This window comes from Crocodylus siamensis, chromosome 4 (genome assembly GCF_052110815.1).
Source record: "Crocodylus siamensis isolate JL-2025a chromosome 4, ASM5211081v1, whole genome shotgun sequence".
Taxonomy (NCBI): domain Eukaryota; kingdom Metazoa; phylum Chordata; order Crocodylia; family Crocodylidae; genus Crocodylus; species Crocodylus siamensis.
The window spans coordinates 49,295,395-49,320,394 of NC_143398.1; the positions used below are offsets into that span (position 1 = coordinate 49,295,395).

Consider the following 25,000-nt stretch of genomic DNA (forward strand, 5'->3'; position numbering starts at 1 on the left):
GTAACTGATAAGTGAAAAATTAAAAACTGACTAATGAAAACTGGATGCACTATTTTTAAACACTTGATTATGCACGAATAGTGCATTCAATGGTTTAATATCATGTCCATGTTGATGCTCTCTTTCTAGATACCATCTTTTGGGCCAGATCCTATTTTACTATTTAATCTCATAAGTGGACATAATTGTGATCTTATTCACTTTCTCATGTCCCTGAAAAACCATCAATTCACCTGCTTTTGTAATGTGTAATCATCTTTACATTAAAACTAAGTCAGAAAAGCACAGCAAGGATGGGGAGGAGCACTTTTTGCATTAAGAGTGCTTTACCTTAGTCTCTGTCTTGAGTTAAAGCAAAGTATCTTTACACCCATTCATTCGTATTTATAGATTTCTGCTTCTGTGTATGCCCAGAGCTGCTGCCATCTCAGTAAGGATGAGTTTTTGGACATTATTTCATAGCTATGCCTGTTTGGGATATTCCATATGGGTGTTTTTCCACTGAAGTCCCTGAGGGGACAGATCTGGTAGGCATACTTCAAACCATTCCTAATGCTGACAGGACTAAGTTAGTTTTAGCACAAAACACAGCAGCCATGCCTAGATGTGTTACAAAAATAAGGCCTGTGGTGTGGCAACCTTTTGTTTAATACCCCATGGTCATATCCAAAAAAGGGACTTAGGCCTAGCAGTATTGAGTGCAGCTGTGCTACTCAGAGCTGGGAGTCTAAAAATTCACTTTATATACCTAAACTCCCAATACTCTGAAGAGAGAGTAAGGCACCTGGGATTGGTAGTTACAATCCTCAGCACACTGAGTGGGGAGAGCTTTCACCCACCTAAGTTAGTAGTGTGAAAGCCTGCCTCTCTCCAGCACGTAGGGGCACTTATAAACATGCAAGATGTCTGCTCTGACACGTCCTAATTATTAGCACACATTGGAGCAGACTCAATTAATTAAGTCTGCTAAAGTGTGCTACTTAACATGTTCCAGCAGCTTCCGTGTAAGGTGTATGCAGCGTCCTGCTTCAAAATGGCGGAGTGGACACTTTAACTAAAGCTCGAACAAGCTTTAGTTAAAGCGCTCCCACCATCATTTTGAAAGGTGGGATGCTGAATACGTGTGACACTGCAGGGGCTTTAATTAGAGCAGCTCTGGGAACTTAAAGCAACACCCCCCGCCAGAGCACTTGTATAGACACCCTTGGTGCCTACCTACAACTCTGTTAGGCACCGAGGTGTGACTGGAATTTACAGCCTGAACTCCTGCTAGCTAGGTTCAGGTGCCTGAATTACCACTTTACAGACAAGCATCTTGGCATGGTGATAGTGACACTGTGCTTCACTTCCTGTGCAACAGCCTAGGGATTGTATCTCTTGCCCAGGGAGTAGGAGGCCTGGTTTACTGGCCCACCTTACCCAAAAGAATGATTTTAATCAAGCCATGGATATAGGCATCTGATGTCTGAATCCTAGTCTCACAAAGCTCCTAGTTCTGGACTACAGGGATGTCTAAGCTCAGGAGAGAAGTGGGATTTCAAACACCCAAATTCGGTATTTACTTCTGGCTAAATTAGGCATCATCCTACTCACTGTGCTGTGAATCCCATTTATAAGTGAATAACTTTCCTTATACTTTGTAGGGGAAACTGAGAGCCTAACTCAGAGTTGTGAATTTTACTTTGGGACCTGGGAGACAGATTCTATTTCATCTATTAGGGCTGCATCTCCTAAGTGATTCTAGTCTGCTCTGTTTGAGCCCGTGAGAAACAGTTAATGCAAAAGGTGGATGGATCCTCTTCCTCCCTTTTTTCTTTTTGCAATTTAACGTTAAGTGTAAGAGGACGTTATATTACAAAAGTAGATGAATGGATTTTCAGGACTTGAAAAGGATGGAAGAGAATCACACTAAGACATCTAAATTCACTTACATGTCCAGCAAGTAGAAAAGAATCTGGCCCTGAGTGCCTATAAGTTAGGTGTGGTGACAGTGAGTATTGTCATGTCCACATTTCTTTGTCGATCATGGCTACAACTTATCAAAGGAAATAGCACTAACTGGAGGCCATCAACTTATCACTCAGTGGGAAGCTTCTGCAGCACAAATGCTCTATAACAAGCTAGTACTTGCAAAGAGCTCTCACACAGCTATCTTCCATTTTTGACACCCTACACAACAATGTCATAATAATCTGCAGGGATCATGCTAAGGGAGGAAAGAGTATTAAAGAAAGGGCTCTATCGGACTTCTATCTGAAAAATGCTGCTAAGACCTCTACTGAAATTAACTCAGCTCTTAGGAGTTCTTGTGACTCTTGACTAAACCAGTGATGTTTTATTTTCTATGTTGATGTGTGCCACTACAGCCGACATTCTGGTGGACTTTCTGCCACAGGAGAGACCTACATTGCAGGTTTCCACCTGCAGAAGTTGGCAGAACCAGAATGAATAGGAGTATTTTATTTGCCCCTTCTTTGCAGCATTATTGTTAATCCCATGACTGAGATTTCACTGGCTTTTTTAAAAAAAGTGTTATATTGACTTACATTTTTTAACATTACAAGAGTTAAACACAAAATATTATATTTTAAACTTTTTATGCCAAGCTTGAGTTTGTATTGCAGATTTATAAAGGTGTGCAAGTAGAAGTTTATACCAGAAACCAACAATACCTTTTAATCCTGACATACTACTACCCTCAGCTATTTTAGACACTGAAACTATTTATTAGAAGCTGTTGAGCATTCTAGCACCTGTTTTTCCACATGGACTACATTTGGTGTCACAATATTTTTAACAGACTCCACCATTGCTGCCGCAAGGGAGACCTTTTTTCTCCCACATTAAAAATGACTTTATTCAGATTTCCATGTCCAGCACTCTGTCTGCTGGCAGCACTGTACAACCAGCGTACATTTCCTTTAGGGTGCTATCTAGCTGCCCTTAAATGTGCTCCAGTGTTAAGAATGGAGACGCTGCACAGCAAGACAGCAATGGATAAAGCAGAAAAGACCTTATCCTTGTGTTTTATAATGGTGTAACTATTCCTCTCCATCTCCCATTTGGGTTTCATGACATGGCGTCCTTTTTTGTCTGGACAATTCCAAGACTATTTTATATGCTACAATATAAAGGGATGGCTGGAGGGAACTGATAATGGCATAGTGAACCTTTTGTTTTTAATTGCTAATTATGCATGGGTAGTGCAGACCAACTGTGAATGATGGCTGTTAAAAGTCTGATGGTGGTCCAGTGGTCTATGTGAAATGTTTTTTGTAGTTCTATATAGTGTCCTCTGATTAAGGGCACACTTGGTGCAAGTCACTAACATAGATGACATCCTTGCTGACAGTCTAAGGAGAAGGAAAAATAATATAAGTGATGACAGCTAACTTTTCTCTCAGCCCTGCAAGTCTTCTTCTGAATCAAACATGCTTTGAAACATGCTGGGCAGAAGTATAAGGAAACTTACATTTCTAGTACCTATACTCTAGTTCTAAGAAGCAAGAGATAATATACATCTACCATTATTTACAAGGACTTTATTCACCACTTTTTGCCATAAAAATCCAAAACAAAACTTACCAATTTATTATGAAATGAGCATCAGCTACTGTTTATCACCACTGTTGTAAAGAATGGGAACAGTTCTCTGTGTAAATACTGTCAATGGAAAGCCTAGTCACAAAAATTGATACTGATTATTGAAATATCGAGGATGCTATCACTCCATTAATAACCATGTTACTGACAACACTCCAAACAATAGTTCCTGGCTTATTTGATTTGTGACACCTGGCTGTATCTCATTTCACCGACAAGCTATTCCAACCTGGATTATTTCCATTTTGTATTGCAGGTCCCAATAAGGATGGCAGCAATGTCCCAAATGCTGTAGCCATAGACCTCATAGTATGATTGAATGTAAGATGCAAAACACTTTTTCAATAAACGTAAGAGAGGAAGGATTCTGAGAACTGCAGCAGTAACACGAATATACATTATGGTACCCAGTTATTTTTAGCAAGAACGGAGTTGGGAGGGACTTTGGGGCCACTCTGCCTAGTCCCTTACCATCACAGGCTCCATATTAGCTAATTTCTTTCCTAAACCTATCTGAAAATAGTAAGTTTTCCCACTCCATGACTCCAATTGGAAACTCTTCCAGAACTCATAGCTCTCTGGTTAAAAAACTTTCTTCTAATTTACAGCCTAAATTTATGCTTGACCTGTTAATTTCAACAGTTCTTGTGCTGACATTATCTCTTATCTTAAATATTTCTTCTCCCACCCTGCTGTTTATTCTTCCAATATATCTAGGGAGAACAATCAAATTAATCCTCAGCCTCTAGTCTCATTTTGCATGACAGGCTCTCTATCCCCCTGGTCATTCTAAGAGCCATCTCTACACCAGTTCCAGTCCAAGTTCATCTTTCTTATAGAGAGAGGTAGTTAGCTATGTTAGTCTGAAGTTAGGCAGAAGGGATCCTTCTTGAACACAGGTGATTCCAAATGGGATTATATCAGTACCTTGTAAAATGACATTAATACTTCCCTATCAATACTGGAAACACTTTCCTGACACATCCTAGGATGCATTTGTCTTTTTTCACAACCACATCTGCAAATGTATATAACTGATAAGCATCTGCTAATCTCATGGGTCATATATTAGTAACTCCATAGTTGTAGTGGAAAGGTTCTCCTTTCTCAAAATTGAGGCTCTTAAGGTGGTAATTCTGTTAAGGAAGGTTTGAACTAGTAAGCTGCTCAGACTGACACACTATTGTTTCTTCTCATGAATTCCAGGATATAGATCTTCCTCCATTTCTCTGACACCTTCAGTCCTAAACTTCCCTGCATGCAGCCACTACAGAGGCCTTGGGCATTTCCTTCTGTGCGCCTCCCAGATCCTCTGTGAAGAGTATCCTTTCCTCTGGACCTTGTACTGCTACAGCTTTCAATCCTCATGTCCTTAAATGCATATCACATCCTGCCCTGGGGTACACTGTGGGAGGATATAACTTATAAACATTTAGCAATAGCAGTAACCACAGGTCAGACAGGTACTGAAACCATGAAGGAGTCTTGTAAGACTGTTGAGGGTCTATAGAAGAAGGAATTAGAGGCTTCAAAGAAAGAGGGGCAATCAAAGGTCTAGAAGTTCAAGGGCTGTTGGGCAAGTATGTGAGGGGTACAACTTAGGAGGGAAGGAATTGTATGAAATAGCTCCAAAAAGTTCAGGGAACAGTCACAAGACAAAGATTGATCCTTTCTGGGTGAAGGCTGTTCAGTATGATGTATGATATAATAATAAAAAGCCAGTGGCAGCAGAATGTATGTTATGTTTAACTTTTAAACACTAGTACATGTTTGCAGTTGCTGACAAGAAAACAACCAGATCTTATAACCAAGTACAAGATTTCTTAATTAAATTGAGTTGAGCTGGTGTCAACAAAAAGAAAGGAGACCCTTAATCCAGCAATGTCAAGTATGTTTTCTACAGAGACTTCAGGTCAAATTAGTTTTAATATACGGAGATACATCACATGGTAAAGCAGGCCAACACAGTACAAGTAGAGACAGTAAACAAGGCATTAGTTTAATAGTCAGGCCTGTTGCTTTGCTCTCCCTTGTGCCTCCAATCTCCCTGCACAGTGTTGTCTACCCTGTGCTGTCTCCTCCTGCCACACCTCATTCTTTTTTCCCTTCTGGGTTGCTTCCTTCCTTCCTTTCTTATTATTTGGATATCTATGTGAAGAAACTCAAGGAAAGTTAAATTTAAAAAGGGGTGGTTATATTTATTTCTGAAATGAGAAACTATCATAGTCTTTCTAACATGAATTCCATAGACTAGGTATGGCTCCTGTGAAAGTTTTGTTTCCTATGCCCATAAGCTGAATTTTTCTGGTGGAATAATGTTCACAAAAAAGCTCATGATCAAGGAGAAAGATCCAGTCTCTTAAACACTATGACCAATTCTATCATGGGTGTCAAATATTAGGACGAAACCTGAAATTGGGGTCTGTATTCAGGAGAGGATGATCAATTCAGGGTGACTGTTGCTATCAAGCAGACTACCTGCAGAATTTATATTTTTTTTAGTGTAGGTGTTAGCTGCTACAAGTAAGCCTGTATGTCAGAAATGGGGTATAATCTTCTGGTCTGTTACAGGAAGAATTAGGGGCCAGATTCTATTCCACTTTGCTCAAGGTCCCCCTCCTCGCCCCCTGAAAAACCCCCCAAAACCCGTTAATGTCTAAACTGGGTAGGTGAGTCCTCTCCCTCCTCACAGCTTCTTGTGATGCTAAGGCTAAGATAATGGCACCACATAAAAGCAGATGTGTTAAGTTTTTCAGGGACTCAAACATAGTGGAATGGGGTAACATACAGATGCCTAAGTATTTATAGACAAAACAGAATTTAGCCCTTGGCCTTTTATATCCTTGTAGGTACTGAAGAACCCAAAGCCACTTAAAAAGTCCAAAAGCTCATTTTAAACTACAGGCATAACAGCCTTTAGATTACATGCCATAGAAATTGAATGGTGCGGTTTCCTGGTGTTCAGATTTAGTTAGTTGCTTTCCATTCCAAGGCTGTCTTCAGTGCTAATATTTCTGAAGCCACAAACCTGAAAAATCACAAGGTATTTTATAGCAGTTGGGGCCAACCTTTATGGCAGGGGTGCCACAAATTAGCCCCATACCTTCCTGAGTGCCACTCTTATCCTCTTCCCCTACCTGATCCGCTGGTCTTTCTGCTCCCTGACCTGTCTGCTCCTGGGTTGCCTGTCCCTTCCCTGATCTGCTACATGACACATACAGAGGTTGCCCATGCCACTTGTGGAACGTATGCCACAAGTTTGGCTACATCTGTTTCAGAGAACTAATGCAATTATATAAAACCAAAGAAAAGGAGAGCCAAGGGAAACATCTGTAAGTGAAGAAAAATGGAAATGAGTTCAATATCTGGCTCAGGTCTCAGTACAATAGTTTCCCAATACTCTTTCTTGTAGGATTCTGAAATAATGCAAAATGATACTTCTAAATGAAAATCTTGCTTAAGCAGGAGGATGCAATTATGTTTCCTTAAGTAATCCAACCTGCCCCCACTTGAAATTGTGGGTATCCCCCGAACATAATTTAACCAGGGGCTAACTTCAGCTAAAAAGTTAAAAAAAACAACCCCCAAAACAAACAAACAAACAACACCCCCCTGCCCCTTTTTTAACTAAAGTTAGCCATTGTTTTTTTTAAAGCCTGGCAGAAAGGATTGAAATAGAGAATCCCCCCCTTGGAAGAATGCCTGAAAAACTGGATTACAGAGTGATGTTCCCTCTTTCTCATGTTTCTTCTGGCCTCAAGATTCTTCCATTCTTGGCTGCCCATTGTCCCAGGATCAGTAGAAGGAATGCACAGTCCTCACATAATCTATTCCATAATATGGCAGTTAGGACTCTTCTGGGAAGTGGGAGATGAGAAGTGCAATCTTCTCAAGATGAAGAGAACCTCAGCTCTCCCATATCATGAGTGAATGTTCTAAGGCTTTTGGATAAAATGTGGGCAACAATGACACTAATGCTTTTGACCTGAATTCAGTGCTCTTAATGTGAGTTAAGTATACTTGGAGCATGTCTAGTTTATGTCAGGTGTCTTTACGGACTTAGGTGTCTCTCACCCAAATGCATCTCTCTGGAGTTTAGGAGGAAGAGGTGCCTTTGTAATCAAACTAGTTGTCTTCCTGGCATGTGCAAAGAGCACCTCGTCACACTGCAGTCCAATATGGAGGTGCTACCATAACTTTGTGGTTGATGGAACAGAGACAATTCAATCACTTTCTCAAAACTTTGGAACCTGCAGAGCCAATACAAATCTGGTCTACAGGTTTCTAAGACCCAGGAGACACCCGTTGTCAAGCTGTTCATGAGCTACCTGCTACCCAGAGATATGTAGAAAAAATATTTAAAGTTGTGTCTGTGTCTGAATCGCCCAGTCTTTTTGAATTTCTCTGAATCACTTCAGAGAATTCTGATTCATTTCGGAAAGATTAAAGGGTCCTCCCATAAATTCAGATTCAGAGATTCGGCCACTGAATCAGGCCAAATCTCTGCCATACTGAATCAGGGACTGAAGCTTTGCACAGCCCTATAAAATAGTATTAAAAAAAGAAAATAGTATTTAAAAATATTAAAATAGTATTTTAAAAAGGAATAGGAAAAGAAAAAGAAGAACAGCATGTTTTTGGTGATACTTACTCCTTGGGAGCAAGAACCAGGTACTGGTTGTGACCTGGATTTCATATTTGAGACTTTTAAAAGCAGTCACAAAGTATTCCAGTCTCAAAAGAGGTAGTGACTTCTGACATGTGAGTGACTGAGGAAAGGCAGTCACTTAAGACTCAAATTCAGGAAGGTTGTTCAAGAATATAGGAAAGACGAGGAATTTAGATTGTTGTGTATACTAAAAAAACCCATGTAACAAGGAATAACGGCCTTAAGTTGTTAGAAAGTAGGTTCAGGCTAGACATTAGAAGGCGCTACTTCAGTCAGGGCAGTTAGGATCTGGAACCAACTTCCAAGGGAAGTGGTACTGGCTCCTCCCTTGGGGGTCTTTAAGAGAAGGCTTGATAATTACCTACCTGGGGTCATATGAACCCAGTATTCACTCCTGCTCAGGGCAGGGGGTCAGACTTGATGATCTACTTAGGTCCCTTCTGACCCTACAACTATGAAACTATAAGTTCCATGCTTTGATGCTGGAGCACCACACTGGGTGCCCTTGCTTTATGCAGAGCCATGAGTTGGTGCTCGTCACAGCAAGGAGATGCAGGGGAGCACAGGGCACTGGGATTTCCTGGTACTCTGCGTCTCCATGCTAGGACCTGTGCTGACCCATGTCTTTGCATGAAACATGGGTCAGTGTGGAGGCATGGGGTGCTTGTGATTCCTTGGGTTCTGTGCCACCCTGTGCCTCCATGCTCAGCATCTCTGCATGAGGAACAGGTCAGCTTGGGACCTGATGCAGGTCCCAGCAAGGAGACATGGGGCAGCAAGAAATCCATAGTACATGGGAAACGTGAAACCTCTGTACAACGGGAATGCATCACCCATTGTCCCATATTGAGGCCCTGCAGGGGCCTGATGTGGGACAACAGGTGATATGTGTTTTGTCCAATATGGCAGACACATCCCATCACAGAGTATCCATTTCACTTGCCAACGTCTGCTTTGACCTTTGGAAATTACCTACACTGGCATAAATTAATAGAACCCAGTGCTGAGTTAGCCCAGGAAATATTGGAATAAAACTACTGATGTAAGTAGTAGCATAACTTGGGGGAGGAATGGATGCCAATTCAGATAGCCAGTGTTGTTGCCACAGCAGCACCTATTCACGGAGCTTGCACTGAGGCAGCAGCAGCCTATTCTGCCACTGCAGTAAACCCTGCTCCCTCCCTCCAAATCTCTTTGTGCTATCTTGGAAGCCAAAGCTTTATGTTGTCTTTGGGTGTAGGTGTAATATGCCTGACTATTCCAGGTGTAGGTGTTACGAGCATGACACTGTTTGCTCAGTGCAAACAGGCTATTACTGGTTCCTCACACCACCAGAAAGTTTATGGCTGGTATGCTGGTGTTACTGTATCATGAATCCAGACTGTATGCTTTGTTTGAGTGTTAAAGAAAAGAATATACTGTATTTAATCAAATCCAGGATAAAGTTTCCCCCCATACTTAAACATGGGGAGAAAAGCCCTGCATTTTGGATTTGAGTACAAGACAGAGCCACACATATGCTGAATGTACCTTATAGAACTGGTTTTGACAAACACACAGATAATGAAAGAGAAGCTACTGGGGTTGATGGATGTTACTAAATGAAATTTTTCAAGAACTGGTCTTGGGACTAATTTTGACTAATTTTGATGAATATTTTCATTAAAGACCTGGGAACTGAAGTAGCGAGTGGTAATAAATTTGATGATTATACAAACTTGGGAGGCATCACTAATATATAGGAGGATCACAGTATCCTACAGCAAGTACTGGATGAACTTGAAGATGGGAATAACTGAAAAGGGATGAAGGTTAACAGTATAAAATGTCTGTATTTAATAACTAGTAAGAACTTCTGATATAAGCTAGGAGCTCATCAGTTGGAAATGACATTGTAGTATATTGGTTGAATCACATGATGATTATGAGCAGGGATGCATCCATGAAAAGAGAAATATTACCCTGCTACGTATTAAGAGATCACTTTCCAGTAGAAATAGCAAAGTATTCAAGTCACTGACTGAAACACAGCTGAAACTTCACTTAGAATACTGAGCTCAGTACTGGTTACCCATATTTGTACAGAAAAAGGCTTGGGAATTAAAAGCTTATGAGTAGGGACTAAAGGCGCATAACTTGTTTAGCCTATAGAAACATAAACCTTATTTAGCTGAGAGATTCAGCTTATTTATTCAGAGAGATAATCACCAGAGAGGAACAAGAGCTATTTAAAGTAAAAGCCAATGTTGGCCCAAGAAAAAATTGTTCCAAACTAACCACAAATAATTTATTCTCCTAATTCTGTGAAGACTTTTAACATTTAGAAATTCTGGAATAGGTTTCCAGTGGGATTACTGGTGCAAAGAGTGGGTATGGTTCAAGATAGATCTAGTTACATTTTAAAAAGGAGTTATGACACAAGAGTAGCCTGTGACAGCAGGTTCAAGGATGTTTCCCTCAGTCATAGAATCACAGAAGTAGGGTTGGAAGGGACCTTACAGATCTTCAAGTCCGACCCCCTGCCTGGGCAGGAGAAAAAAACTGGGCTCAAATGATCCCAGCCAGGTAGGCATCAAGCTTCCTCTTAAAGACCCCCAGGGTAGGAGCCAGCACCACTTCCCCTGGAAGTTGGTTCCAGATCCTAGCTGTGAAGTAGTTCTTACAGATGTCTAATCTAAACCTACTCTCTAACAACTTGTGGCTGTTATTCCTTGTTATGCCAGGGGGCACTAGGGGAAACAAGGTCTCTGCCAAACCCTTCTGGTCCCCCCTAGTGAGTTTATAGGCTGTCACCAGGTCCCAATCTGTTTTTTCAACTGTTTTTTCACCAGTCCTTTTTCATCTGTTCCCTTAAAGAAGCTGCAACAATACAGGAGAACAAGACGATAAATGTATGCATAACAGGATCAGCAGAGATGGGTGATAATGCTACATTTATAAGAAGTGAAGAAAAAAAGGACTATGAGGCAAGATATGAGAGAAAACAATACTGAGTTTGCAGATCTTTCTATTTTCATTTTTGTTTGCTTAGGAAGAGTTCCAAACAGTGGTTCTGGACAGCAACTCTGAAAACTCCTCTAATTAAAGTGCTCCTCACCCCCTCCACCCTGGAGCACATGTATAGATGTCTCAGGAGCCTAAATAAGTGGTGACTGTAAAATGTGTAAGTAATTTTGGGAGCACAGACTGGAACCCAGGATCCTTCTTTCCAGAGAAGTCTCCTCTTCACTGAGGCATGCTCCCTCTCCCTTGCTTTCCCTTCTGGCCGCAGCAACTTCACAGTCTTCAATCTTGTGTCCCTTAAACAGGAATGGCAGAGAGCATCCTGACCAAACCTAGCATACAGCCTGGAGGTTAGAGAACTCCTCTCGCAAGTGAGAGGTGTGAGTATGAATCCTTCCCAAACAAAAATTTCATTTTATTTGTCTGACTCAGGACTGCAGAAAGGGGCATACATCCAGGATGCAGTTGGGATTTCACACATGCTTCACTATTCACTATCCATTCTCCTCTTGGCTTGCTTAAGTAGTCCCCTGCCCCCTTCCTCCCCCCTCAATTTACTGAGTCTTGTGAATCCAAACCCAAGGCACCTAACTTTCCCCATTAAAAGTATAAGGAACTTAGGTGCCTAACTTACAATTGGATTTGTGATTTCATGGGATTCATAGGATCATAGGGTTAGTCCAGCCCCATACTCAAGACAGGGTAACTGACCCACATCCCAGCCAAGTGTCTGTCCAACCTACTCTTGAAAATTTCTAGGGATGGAGATTCTACAACTTCTTTGGGTAGCCTGTTCCAATGAATGGTCAGAAAGTTCTTCCTAATCTCCATCTTAAATTTCCTCTGCTGCAGTTTGAGGCCATTGCTCTTAGTCCAGTCCCTTAGAGCCACAGAGAACAGTCTTTTCCCAAACTCTTTATAAGCTCCCTTCAGATGTTTGAAGACTGTTATCAACTCTCCACTCGGTCTTAGAATCAAATGTTGAGGGCACACGGAATTTCCTGATGGTTATTCAGCCAAATACTACCTGGCCCCAGAACTGTTTAGCATCTGAAAACAAAGGCAATCAGGTGCATTGAATGAGGTATAGCCATAGGCCACTTCCGGAAAGGATTGCTCAGTTATTGTTATGCTTAGGTCCCTTTGGCAATATCATCGTACGTCTACGTTAAATTCCTACAGGTGTGATACAATGGAATGAATGACTCAATGCCTTTGTAAGACTGAGAGCTGGATGAGGGCTACTGGGTTTGGTTCAATCAGGAATTAAATAAGGTTGGCTAGTTGGTGTAAATCTGATGAATACTGCATCTGTAACACTAATTGAGGGTGTACATTAGACATTCTCAATACACATTTACAATCCTGATGTCACTTTAAATCCTGGGTTGCTCTTGATGCTAAAAAGCCTTCTTCCCATCTGAAATTTGCACGGAGAATTTTCCTTTTGAATACAGACTTCACCTCATATATCCATGATTTTGTCATCTTGAGATTAGATTATTTTAATGTGTTCTACACATGGGATTACACATTGAGACAAGGCTGTGCTATAAACTCATTAAAGAATTATAATTGTGCATGGAAGTTTTTACCCTTTTAAAATCTGTGAAGTGCCTAGAGTTTTAGATTAAATAATATAATTATCCCTCTAAAGCACAATGGCCTAGATTTTCAACTGGACCTCGGCCTGTTTTATGAGTGAAAATATAGTTTCACAGTTAGTTAGTAGGGTTGGAAGAGACCTGAGTAGAACATCAAGTCCGACCCCCTGTCATGGCAGGAAAGAGTACTGGGGTCAAATGACCCCAGCAAGGTGTTCATCCAGCCTCCTCTTAAAGACCCCCAGGGTAGGAGCCAGCACCACTTCTCTTGGAAGTTGGTTCCAGACCCTAGCCGCCCTGACAGTGAAGTAGCGCCTCCTGATATCTAGCCTGAATCTACCCTCTGCCAGCTTGTGACGGTTATTCCTAGTCACTCCTGGCAGTGCTTGGGCGAACAGGGACTTCCCCAATGCCTGCTGGTCCCCTCTGATTAGTTTGTAATAGGCCACTAGATCCCCCCTCAGCCTTCTCTTGTGGAGGCTGAACAGGCTCAGGTCCCATAGCCTCTCCTTGTAGGGCCTGCCCTGCTGCCCCCTGATCATGCGAGTGGCCCTCCTCTGGACCCTCTCCATGTTGTCCACATCCCAGAACTGGATGCAGTACTCCAGCTGCGGCCTGACCAGTGCCGCATAGAGCGGGAGGATGACCTCCTTGGGTCTGCTTGAGATGCATCTGTGGACGCATGACAAGGTACAGTTGGCCTTCCTGACTGCATCCCCACACTGCTGGCCCATGTTCATCTTGGCATCAATGATGACTCCAAGATCCTTTTCTGCCTCTGTACTGGCAAGAAAGGAGTTCCCCAGCCGACAAGAAGGGAGTTCCCCATGCACTAATACTAAATTGTTGGTATAAATATTAAGGAACCTTATAATTAGCCACCTAGCAGTGAGATGGATGCTATGGGCAGGAATATGTAGTTAGTTGTGAAACTATTAATATTTGTGTCTAACATTCAATGGTGGCCAAAAAAATGCAAAAGGATTTTTTTCAGGCACAGAATTGGGCCTTGAATAAAGATAGGCTACTTTAAAAAGCCTGGGATAATATTAGAATTACTCCAACTTCAAATTTCAGTATCGAATACTGATAAATGCCGTAATTGTTTGAACAATCTCGGTCTTCCAAAAATGCATCTGTACTGGCACTAGTAATTCCTCAATTTGACTGCTATTGTAGAAAAGAGGAAACAGCTGTGATATAAATTTCTGAAACTACAAAATTGTGTTGCATGTATGTGCATCTTTGACATGTGTATTTTAAACATACACCATATGTTTATGAGAGTGCATTTTCCAATACAGAATCTTTATGTGAACTTCATGAGAACCCTGCCCAAATGTTAAGAATTCACAACAGGAACGGCACAAAGTTTTCAGAAGAACATCTCCTTTCCTTCTGCAAAGATTCTTCCAAACCCCATAGGAGTCTATAAACTTCCACAAGCCATGCTATGGGGATCTGACACTTTTCAGATTAAGGCAGCTGAAGGCACTGTATCTCTGGAGTGATCTTTTTGTCAAGAGCAAGAGAATGAATTGTGAAAATGCAACAATTGGGGTTGGAATAATGTAAAAAAGACACAGCAACTACTGATCCAAAGTAAGACATGTAACATTTAAGCAACTAAGGAGGGAAATGATAAAGGGCTGTAACGATTGTGCAGAACAAAAACATCAGTCTAGAAAGATCAGAAAATTGATGAGAAGAGGAGCTGAACACTAGAGAATTGAAGTGAAATGCAACATAAAATGATGCAAAAGTGGAAAATAAGAGAATAGGAAATTATAGTAAAAATAACTGGTGACAAACTATATCAGCTTATATACAAGCTATGAAATATTTTATTGATCAAAACTTGATTATTTAGTGTTTGCCATAATGTCAACAGTATGTTAGGCACTTTACAAACATTAGGGAGGCAGAGTCATCACTCTAAAGAACTTATTATAATGAGATCCAAAACATCATCAAAATAGCAAAGATCCAAGTGGTATAAAAACTGCAATGGAACAATAAACTCAGTGGATTTGTATCACTTTCAAATGCTTGGCAGTGGAAGATAGAGAGACACCAAATTTCAGAGATGTATGCTCCTGGACAGAGTCTAGATTTGAATATGTTCAGACAAAGGGACAGACAACCCAAAAGAATCTATACATTTCTTAAATGGTACTCATTCAATATCAGGTTAAAATGTAAAAGACTATTGTCATAAAGGTTGCTTGCCCATTATTTTCCTCCCTTTTACAAGGTTTACATGTAAGAGAGTATGAAACAAAACTGTCAACAGGCATTAAAATAAAATACTTAGAATGAGGGAGGTTACTGGATACACAACAATAGCTTGCATCTTCATTGGCTCAATTAAATGCTTCTTGCTTATTTAATAAAGCTCAGTACATCCCTATTAACTGTCATGTTTCCATATTTTATTTTCTTATATTCTATATGAAGCCTCATGCAATGAACAAGAAACTTGGATCATAGCAGACTCTTGGAACAGATCAAGCCTTCGAGGTAAATGCAGAGGGATCATCAGATGGGACAATGCAGTGATGATAAAAAGGGGGAAAGACAGGGGTTTGGAATGTTATGAAGTTAAAGAAACAAGGAAATGAAAGGGATAAAACTGGAATGATAGGTAACCTTCTGTAAGTGGTGTGAAAGCATAACAGTAGGGGAGTGGAATAATCAGATATGGGAACGACCTGACAATGGAATGCTTTCAAACTGAAGCACCTCAAAAGTGAAATGATCTTAGAGCAGAATAATCACATTTGCCTCTGGGAATAAAATTTAAAGGTTAAAAAAAAGTTAAAAAAAATAAAAAGTTTGATGATTATGCAGATGGAACTGCAAAGAGAAAAGATCCCGTCTGGGCAGGAGTGGGAAAGGTAAAAGGGGGGTGAGAGGAGATGATGGCAGAATATAAATGGAAAGGATGAATCAAGCATGCTGAGGTGAATCTCCTCCTATCTTAGGGCAGAACTGGAGGAGGTGGAAAGCTGGCTGTAGTATGGTATGTTAATCTGTCCAATTTATTTCAGCCTTAATCCCTACTCTCTTCCCTTCCAAGTCTTAAAAAGAACTAGTGATGTACTGGGCTGGTTATAAGAACACACTTCTCAGAAATCTTTTACTTTTGTTTTCCACACTACTACTTTAAAATCAATAACCAAATCTGGAAAAGACTTCTGACAATAAACCATCCAAGTCTAAGAATCTGGATTTATTGTTAAAGAGCTACATTTTTTTCATAAATGAATTCATGCCTTTCCCAGGACATGAATGAAGGGAAAAGTGAAGACATTTCTCAAAACCTCAAATGGTAGGATTCTTAGCGTCCCCACTTCCCTTGTCAGCCCCCCTCCCCTGCCCTCTTCACTTGGCCAGCAGCAGTCAGAATTAGAGGAAAGACCAAACTGCCCATTATCCTCCATTTAAGAACTGAATTTTTTTTCAGTTTTTCATAGATGCAAGATGACCAATTTGTTTTTTTAGACAAATATGAGCAATTTGAATTTTTCTTCCCTAAATCTACACAATTAAGTGGAATTCCATTTTACTTGATACATTAGACAACATCTGTACACATGGTCAACAGATGCACTCAGTTTCCTGGCATTAAATCAGAGTGACCCATGACAGCATATTAATACTTCAAGTCACAGAAGTGTGGCCAATTCACTTGAAATGCTCAGGAGCTACAACCAAGGTCCTGGATTTGATTTTCATTTTTATTCTACTGCTTTTTAGTAGGGACTATTGAACGTATAGTACCTTCAGCTATTGTACAGGCAAAGGAGCATGAAAATGGTTCAACAGAGACCTTTTTCATTATGAAGCTGTGTAAACTGGCACAGAAGAAACTTTCATACCCTTCCAAATTTGACCAGGACATTGGTGATGATTCAAGTGATACAGTATCAAATTCAAGAGAGATGGAAGATCCTGAATGCTCTGACAGTGATGTATAAAACACCAGCCTCCAAGAGTAAGTTGCATCAACACTAATACTGAGGTCAGGATATATATATGAAAAAATGCAGTATTAATAATTCTCATGATTTCACTATGACTCTCTTAATATGCAGTGCTTCTCTTGAAATCTTTAAATTCCTGAAGTCGTATTTTCCCATAAGAATCTTACCCTCCATTAAGAACAAAACTAAATTGGTTCTAGTCCTCTTAGGTGTGGGAAAAAAAGCATGAAAACATGACCCAACTATACCCTGAAAGTTCAAAATTCAGACGAAAAATCCAGAGGACCTAATCGAGAAAACAACACCAACAAAAAACCCCACAGTTTAAAGCCAATTTCATGCACCAAGCCAGTCTTGTGACTCGGTGCATGATTTTTGAATTCTCACAGGTGACAGTATTGAATATGTAGATCATTAAGTAATTTGAAAAAAAAAAACTACATTCTGCATTAAATACATAACATTCTTTTGTTGTCTGGTTTGAGTTACTTGATTCTAAATGACCCTTGTTATTCTATTTTATGATGAATAACACTTTAGAGACTCTACCTTCTAACAAAAAATACTATTAGAGGGAAAAATGCCAATAATGTTATATTTGCATAGAAATCTGCATAGCCTGCATTTCGTGTTGTACTCTAGAACACATTTTACTTCACTAGTATGAAAACATTGCTGCAGTGACTAGACATACAACTTCCTCACGGTTCACAATGCACCTGAGGCAAAAAGTAGTCACAGTTCCTGAATACTACTGCATGTCCTGTCCAGTTTTGTTACTTGCCTCAGAGAAAATAAAAATCTTATATACAATAAGCTCCCTGAAATCCATCTGGTTTTAACTGCAGTCATTCTGGTTTTTGCTGTTGTTGATGTTTTGCTTGAGTTTTTTTGGTGGGTTTTTTTATTTTTTTGGTACTTTTGCAGTTATATTTAAGAACTTCACTTACACTACTGAAAGTCAGGGATAACTATTGAACGTCAGGGAAGGAAAGGAGAGTACACTCCTTATGATCTCCCCTTCCACCTGCATAAATCCCAATGAAGCAGTGGGATCTTATATGGGTCACAGATTGAAATCCTTGCCTGAAGTCGGTAGGAATTTTGCCTTGATTTGTCTTACATTTCAGACACTTGATGGCAGACATTTTGTAATCTACAATCAATTCAGACAGTCAGATGGCAGAAAAAATGTAAAGTTATATCAATGGATTGGCTTTTTCACAACATTCTCTTAGAAATGGTAAGGGAGTACCAAATTTATATGAAATTTTTTATACACAATATAGTTTCTAATGTTAGCTTCTGTTAAAAGTCTAGTTACCCCTCACCATTTCTTCTACTCATATCCTTTGTCCTTCAATTAATTTAATAAAACATATTATATACACACACATATCATGCTTTTACTACCAGGAGAGGTATTATATGCATACATACAAGGTATGTATATCTATTACAGATAGCAAATATCACAAAAATATACTGTACACCAGTGGTACTCTACCAGTGGTACTCTACCTTTTTCCCTGGTGGGCTGGATGGGTAGTGGGCTGGCTGTCCAGGGGCCGGATCCCACTAGTGGCCCTAATCCAGAACTTGGCTGCTGCAGTGAGCACCATCTGGCCACACAGAGGGGACCAGGAGGCAGCCCAACCACAACCTGGCCCTGGAGGGGAGAGGGGTGTGGCTTGGCCCAGTGGGGTGAGGGGAAGAGGTGTGGCCTGGCCCCAACCCAGCCCTGTAAGAGAAGGGGGAGAGGGGATGTAGCCCTGCCCTGATCCAGATGCAGGGAGGGGGCATGGCCTGGGTGCAATTGGCAGTGTGGGGCTCGGGGTTTGGGAATTTGGCATGGGGAGGATGATCGCATTAATGGCCACTACTCCCCCTGCCAAACTGAAAGTGCAGTATTAATGAGTATTGTCTACATTACGTTTGAACAAGTTCTCTAGGTGATTGTAAATCTTGTTGGGTTTTTTTTAGTCCCACGATTATGCACTTCTACATGGTATAGTGTAGAGCAGGGGAGCTCAATAGGGCTGTGCGAAGCTTTGGTCTCTGATTTGATTTGGCAGAGATTTGGCCCAATTCAATGGCCAAATCTCTGAATTCAAATTGAATCAGAGGACCCTTTAATCTCTCCGAATTGAACTGGAACCCTCCGAATTAATTCAAGAGATTTGGAGATTCAGACATAAGAGACAGCTTTAAATGTTTTTTCTACATACCTCTAGGTAGCAGGGGCTCATGAATGCTGCAATGCCGGGGTGCATGGAGTGTTCCAGAGGAGCACGGGGGGCTCCCCAGTGTGCTTGGCAGCAGACCCGGAAGTGGACTAGGAGTGGTGCCTCCTGAGTCGAGGGGCGGGTGGGCATCCAGGGTCTCCCCATGGCCAAAGTACTTCTGGTCCACTTCTGGGTTCACCGCTGAGCATGTGGAGGGTCCCCTGCACTCTTGTGGGATGGTCCATGTGCCCCAGCATCACAGTGATGACGAGCCGTGCCTGCTACCTCAAGGTATGTAGAAAAAACTTTTAAAGCTGTGTCTATGTTTATACTGCTGTCAGTGCTCTGGTATCAGCAACCTGATGAGCTCCCCTGATTTTCAAGGCTTCTAGTAGTTTGTTTCAGGGCTGCTACTGAAAACCCTGAAAACAATGAGAAGTAGTCTGTTTCACAGCTGCCGTTAGATGTATAGGAAAGGAAGGGAGATAGCAGCCCTAAAACTGATGAGTTCCCACGAATTTCAAGGCTTCTAATAGCAGTCCTTTGACAGCTGCTTCCCTTTACCATTTCTAGGCAGCTAACTAGAGTACAATTCTATTACATAGTAGATAGTGGGCTTACAGGATGCTATGCACTTAAGTAATTCTATGCAGATAACCAATATTTGTTTAATGTAAGCAACTGGAAAAAGAGTGAGATTGGCATTGTGTTAAACAGTTGAGCAAATTATACTATTATCTGGGATACACATAAGTGGAGTGCACTATATGCATACATCTTATAGCTGTGTAAGAAACTGTAGAGCAATCTGATAGATGTAAATACTGATAGAACATCCCTGACCACATCATCTACTCTCTGCTCATTGACCCACATCCACTAGGACTTATTCCAAAATTTAAAAACTGCTGAGCAAGACCAAAGAGATGCCATTTAAAAAAAAATATACTGCCACAGAAATATTTCTTCTTTGCTCCCAACTTCTCAGTTACCCTAACCCAACACTCAGGATGAACAATATATAGCACTGCATCAGTGACATTTTTTCCCCCTCTTTAAAACTCATCACTTTAAGAACTGTTGTTTCCTGGCATCCCTGTATATCTAAAACACGTTTATCATGGATCTAAAATAAGAGTGATCAGGTAAGACGGGTGGAACTCTACACTGAAAAAAAAGGGAAGAAACAATCCTCTGTATTCTGATTTAAAATGAAAAAGTAATTGTTTTTAGCTCTAGAGGAATTTTGAATGTTAGAGTAGCACACACATGCTAAGTATTTCATAACATACAAAATATTTATGTCAAGGAGGTACTGTTCATCCTCCAGCTGGAAAACTGGTTTGAAATCAGGGACAAAAATTGGATGCAATAGTGTCAAACTTTACTGAGCAGCTCTCATGAAATTTGGGCTCCAGATGAGACCATGGGAGTAGCATCATTTTTTACTGTATCAGTGGTCATGATGCAAAACATTTTAGTAGGAGCTCACTGTAAATGACTAAATAACCTTATCCTGTGTTTGCTAATGTTCCTCATCTATTCTCTATGTTTAGACAGCATAAGGAATCTTGCAAAACTCTGATCTTACATCATCTCATTATCTAAAATGCAATCAGAAAGGTTTTAAGCATGACCACTCCAAACAACTTCTTTCTTTACAGCTAGTGGATCTCAAAAATCTGTAGGGAAAGGTTCTGATCCAAAGATTTGAATAATGTCTCCACTCTCTAATACAGTATACATAAGTAATTACAAACTACAAAAAAAGCATTTGTCTGCCAATGCATGCATACTCAAAGCATGCAAATATTGGCTGATGAACGTGCACTTGGCACTGCTTCCTGGTGTTTGTAACATGGTTAAATTTGAGCTACTAAAACAATTTAATATGACTCTACCAACATAGTGATTTCCAGTATAGGCTCTTTACTGGATAGAACTACAGATTACATCATGTAAGTATACTTATATTTACAAATAACTGGATGGTCCTGGCAGTAAAATATCCATTTGAGTGATTTCTGGTATCCCTTCCTTCAATTAAAATACTAGACAGTTGTATCAAATAAATTGTGTATGAAATACGAGTTGTTGAATATAAGTATCTTCACCTCCCCTTTCATTTCATTTCAGTCTTTCTTTTCTCTCCATTCCATTTTTTTTCTCCTGTGTCCTGATTTTCTCAACTATTGCCTTCTGCCCCATTAGCAGAAAGGGGCAGGAACTGGGAAGTGGGGGATGAGATACAGTGGCTGGAAGGGAGTGGGCAATCAGGAGTGAGCTCTCCTTTTCCTTGAGTCCTTTGCCTTCATGGTGGGCTGGAGGAACTAGGGGTGTTAATTGACACCCCTGTCACAAGTCTATGTCTGTTAAACTCTTCCTCAGCTTTTCAAAAATCTTCTTGAGCTCATGTTTCCCTTTTGTACATGTTACTCCTTATACTGGCAGATAATTTCAGAAGCAACTTGTGTGCAAGAGACAGGCTAAGCAGGATCACCCCCCAAAATTATCTGGTAGGAGCTCTCTAACCTTAAACTAATACCAGTGAAATATCTAGTATGGAAGAGGGGTGGATGGGTCCATACAACTTCTGACTGGGTGCATCGATACGTTCATATTAATGCACGTGAATAAACTCCAGAGTTTATTGCTCCTGGACAGGCATCTTCACGTGTGCCCAGGATTGTAGCACTCAGCTGGGATGTAGCAGCCCCAGCTGGCAGGGGGTGCAGAGGGTCTGCCTGCCAGCCTTGGGCTGCTACCCCAGCTCAACATGCTGTGGGGGGGCCGGCTGGGGCACCCTTGTACCACAGCCGGCTGGGGCAGCGTTTAAATGTGCACTGCTGAGGAGTTCTTTATTCCGCAGCAGGATAGTACTTTTATTTACATGTACTATGCTGCTGTGGAGTAAATTAGCTTACTCCAGCCTAATAGGGGCATATGTGTAGGCGGAAGATGTTTACTGTGCAGTTAATTGGTTTTTCATCAAGTAAACATCTTGTATAGACATGCCAGCTAGCATTAAGTTAGGCCAGGTACAGCTATTACAATTTTACTGGTATAAGTGATTGGAAATGGGACAGTACCCATACCAGAACAGAAGTTTGGAACACAAAGACTGGTTTAAGTATGGCAGAACCATGTCTAAGATTTGCCACTACTTCCTTCCTCCAAAGGCAAATGTGTGTTCTGTTGGCTACTGATCTAAACTACGCACTTACAGAAAACTGCGTAACTTAGATCTATTCCGCCTTGGGCTTTTTGAATGTCTGTACTTAGCCTTAGTGATCTTGCAACCTACTGATCAAATCAATTTCTATGTATGTCTGTAGTCACCCGCATATCCAAATCAATGGCTGGTAGTGAAGTTTCAAAGGAGTCATTCTAATAAGTCCTGAGGTCAACAATTTTCTGGCAAATATACCAGAATTCAGAAGCTGAGTTTCCTATCTCCATGCAAATAAATGAATACAGTTTAAGTAATTTGTGTTTGTTACCATATTTCAGAACATTTCTTTTTTTTTCCCCTGTTTTTAACAGGTATAAAAATTGCTATACTACCCAATTTTTTTAGCCCTAAACATATCTATACAACACAGTCATAATCATACAACAAGTAGACATAAATACCTATACATAACGTATGTGATTGTACATGCACGCTGTACACAGCATACGTAAACATATCTGCCGAATGGTGACAAAACAACTCTAATAGCAATTGTCATTCTTTTCTGTAAAATAGCTGTTTTTAACACACATGATGTAACTCTTGTTTGCTCTTTAAAGTTTTATTGTCTTGGCATTTTATACAGGAAGAGAGCATTAGCATACTCAGGAGAACTGCTAAAAGTAAAAGGCCTCAAGCTACCCACTGAATGGTTGATAGCATAAAGCATGGGATATAAAAACTTTTGTCTGATTGCTCACTTTACTTGTTTTAGAGTAGTGTTACTCTCAAGAGCATATATTCATGTTCTTTCTACTTCAAGTTTTATTACTTCTTTTGTATTATTTAATACATCTAAAGACACTTCCAAAAGACAAATTTTTCCATTTTGAAAAAGTAATGGTTTGGAACCAGATAAAACACATTAATGTTCACAGTGTGTATGTTTTTTTTCCCCCTCAATGGCAATGAAAGAATTGTGCAATAAAACAATTAGATATGTCGTGATAAACATTTCTATATGGTATAAATATATTAACCTGATAAACAAAATAATAAAAAAAGAAAAAGGAAAAAAAACAAAACCCGTCAATACCTTTTGCCTGTAAAAGGTCAAATAAAAATTTACCAGTAACATCCAAGAAGAAAAACAGAGCTTACACTCAATTATTATGGCTAAACAATACTATGCTGGAAACTAAAACGAACATGAAAAATGTGAAGAGAAAATGTAAGGATAAAAAGACAAAGAGGTTGGTTATTTTAAATACAGAGAACATTGAAAACTTAATTACACATATAGATTAAAGAAACCTCATCCTATGGTAAACTTAAATTTGAGTCTACTTCAATATCATATTCATAATTATTAAATAAATAACCTGGGAAACAATACCTCCAAGGTACATAGTTTACTATTTAGTAAACAAGAAGCTGCCACATTTGACACCACTGATTAAGGCCAGGCATTTCTTAAGCTTCAGACACATTTCTGAAATCCACAATACATCAATTTTTAATACTTCCACTCTCTCAGCTCCATTAAAAAGATGGTAGGGGAAAGATTTTAGAGTAATTAATGATATAGTTAGCTGCTAAATATTAATAGGAATCGTAGTCTTGCATAAAATATAACATATAAAACTTGCCAATACAGACGCACCAGTAATTAAAGTTGAATATGTAATTACACTGATTTATAAGACAGGCAAAAAGTTACACTTTACTAGCTTCTATGTAAACTGTGGGTAACAGTTAAACTTTGTATTTTACGGTTTATATAAATGGGCAATATCTCCATTACAGTTCATAAATGGTTTAGAGACTTGTAGTTAAAATTACAACTAATTCCAACACGACCTGACTGTACCTTACAGACCAAGCAATGACAATGTCCACACACACATGCACATGTATCCTTCCCACAGGATCCAGTGTTATACACTTGATAGTGAGGCAAAGGTAGTACTAAAACCATTTACATGATGGGGCTTAAAGAATGGTCACTATATAATAAATAAGCCTAAGATGAAACAATGAGTTTCAGCATCCATTTTACTGTTTACTTTAAACAGAGTTTCATGTTGTACTTACCATGTTTCAACACACCTTTCAGTAATGTGGAGTTTCACAAAAATACATGCTTTTTTTCTAAAAACCATGCTAACTGCACTTACATGTGAGGCTGTGGAGAGCAGCCCGGACTGCTATTTCCATTACTGTCAATGTGATCCAGCGAACCATTGAGATCTTCATGGACTGCCTGAAGTAAGCCACTGGATGCGTTATTTATCAGTCCTGGGTTACTAAGCAATGGTAAACTACTCTCTGCCAGTGCAGCCTAGCAAAAAAAGTAAAGTATAAAATCCTTAGTTCATATAACTATTAAATAGGTTTCATACATACATACACACACACATCATTTTTATTTGGTTCAAATAAGAAGTGGAAATTTTCATACCATTCACAATTATTGTCATAAGTTGGTTATAACAGTCACTGTATTACTAGTTTACTCTTTGTGTTAAATGCGTTGAACTAGTAAATATATCATGACATGCACGGTACATTCGGTCCTTGTACTTATAACTTTGAATATATAACTTAACCCAAGTCCTTCTGTACAAGACATGGTTCCTTTATAACATAGTCAGCTGCTATATTTTAAAAAATGACCAGAACTTAAGTCAAAATAAAAAAGTCCTGACATTTGCCTCTTATGCATAAAAATTATATAT

The 25,000-nt window shown here is 39.9% G+C and overlaps 1 protein-coding gene across 23 annotated transcripts in view; it reads right to left on the minus strand.

Annotated features, from left to right (window-relative positions):
• The window catches only part of FOXP2 (forkhead box P2), a 651,774-nt gene that overhangs the window by 6,961 nt on the left and 619,813 nt on the right, over positions 1-25,000 (minus strand). For all 23 annotated transcript variants that reach the window (XM_090042266.1, XM_090042257.1, XM_090042255.1 and 20 more), the window contains one exon: positions 24,440-24,603. In XM_090042266.1, the coding sequence (XP_089898392.1) occupies positions 24,440-24,603 (164 nt within the window). The remainder of the gene's footprint in view (positions 1-24,439; positions 24,604-25,000) is intronic.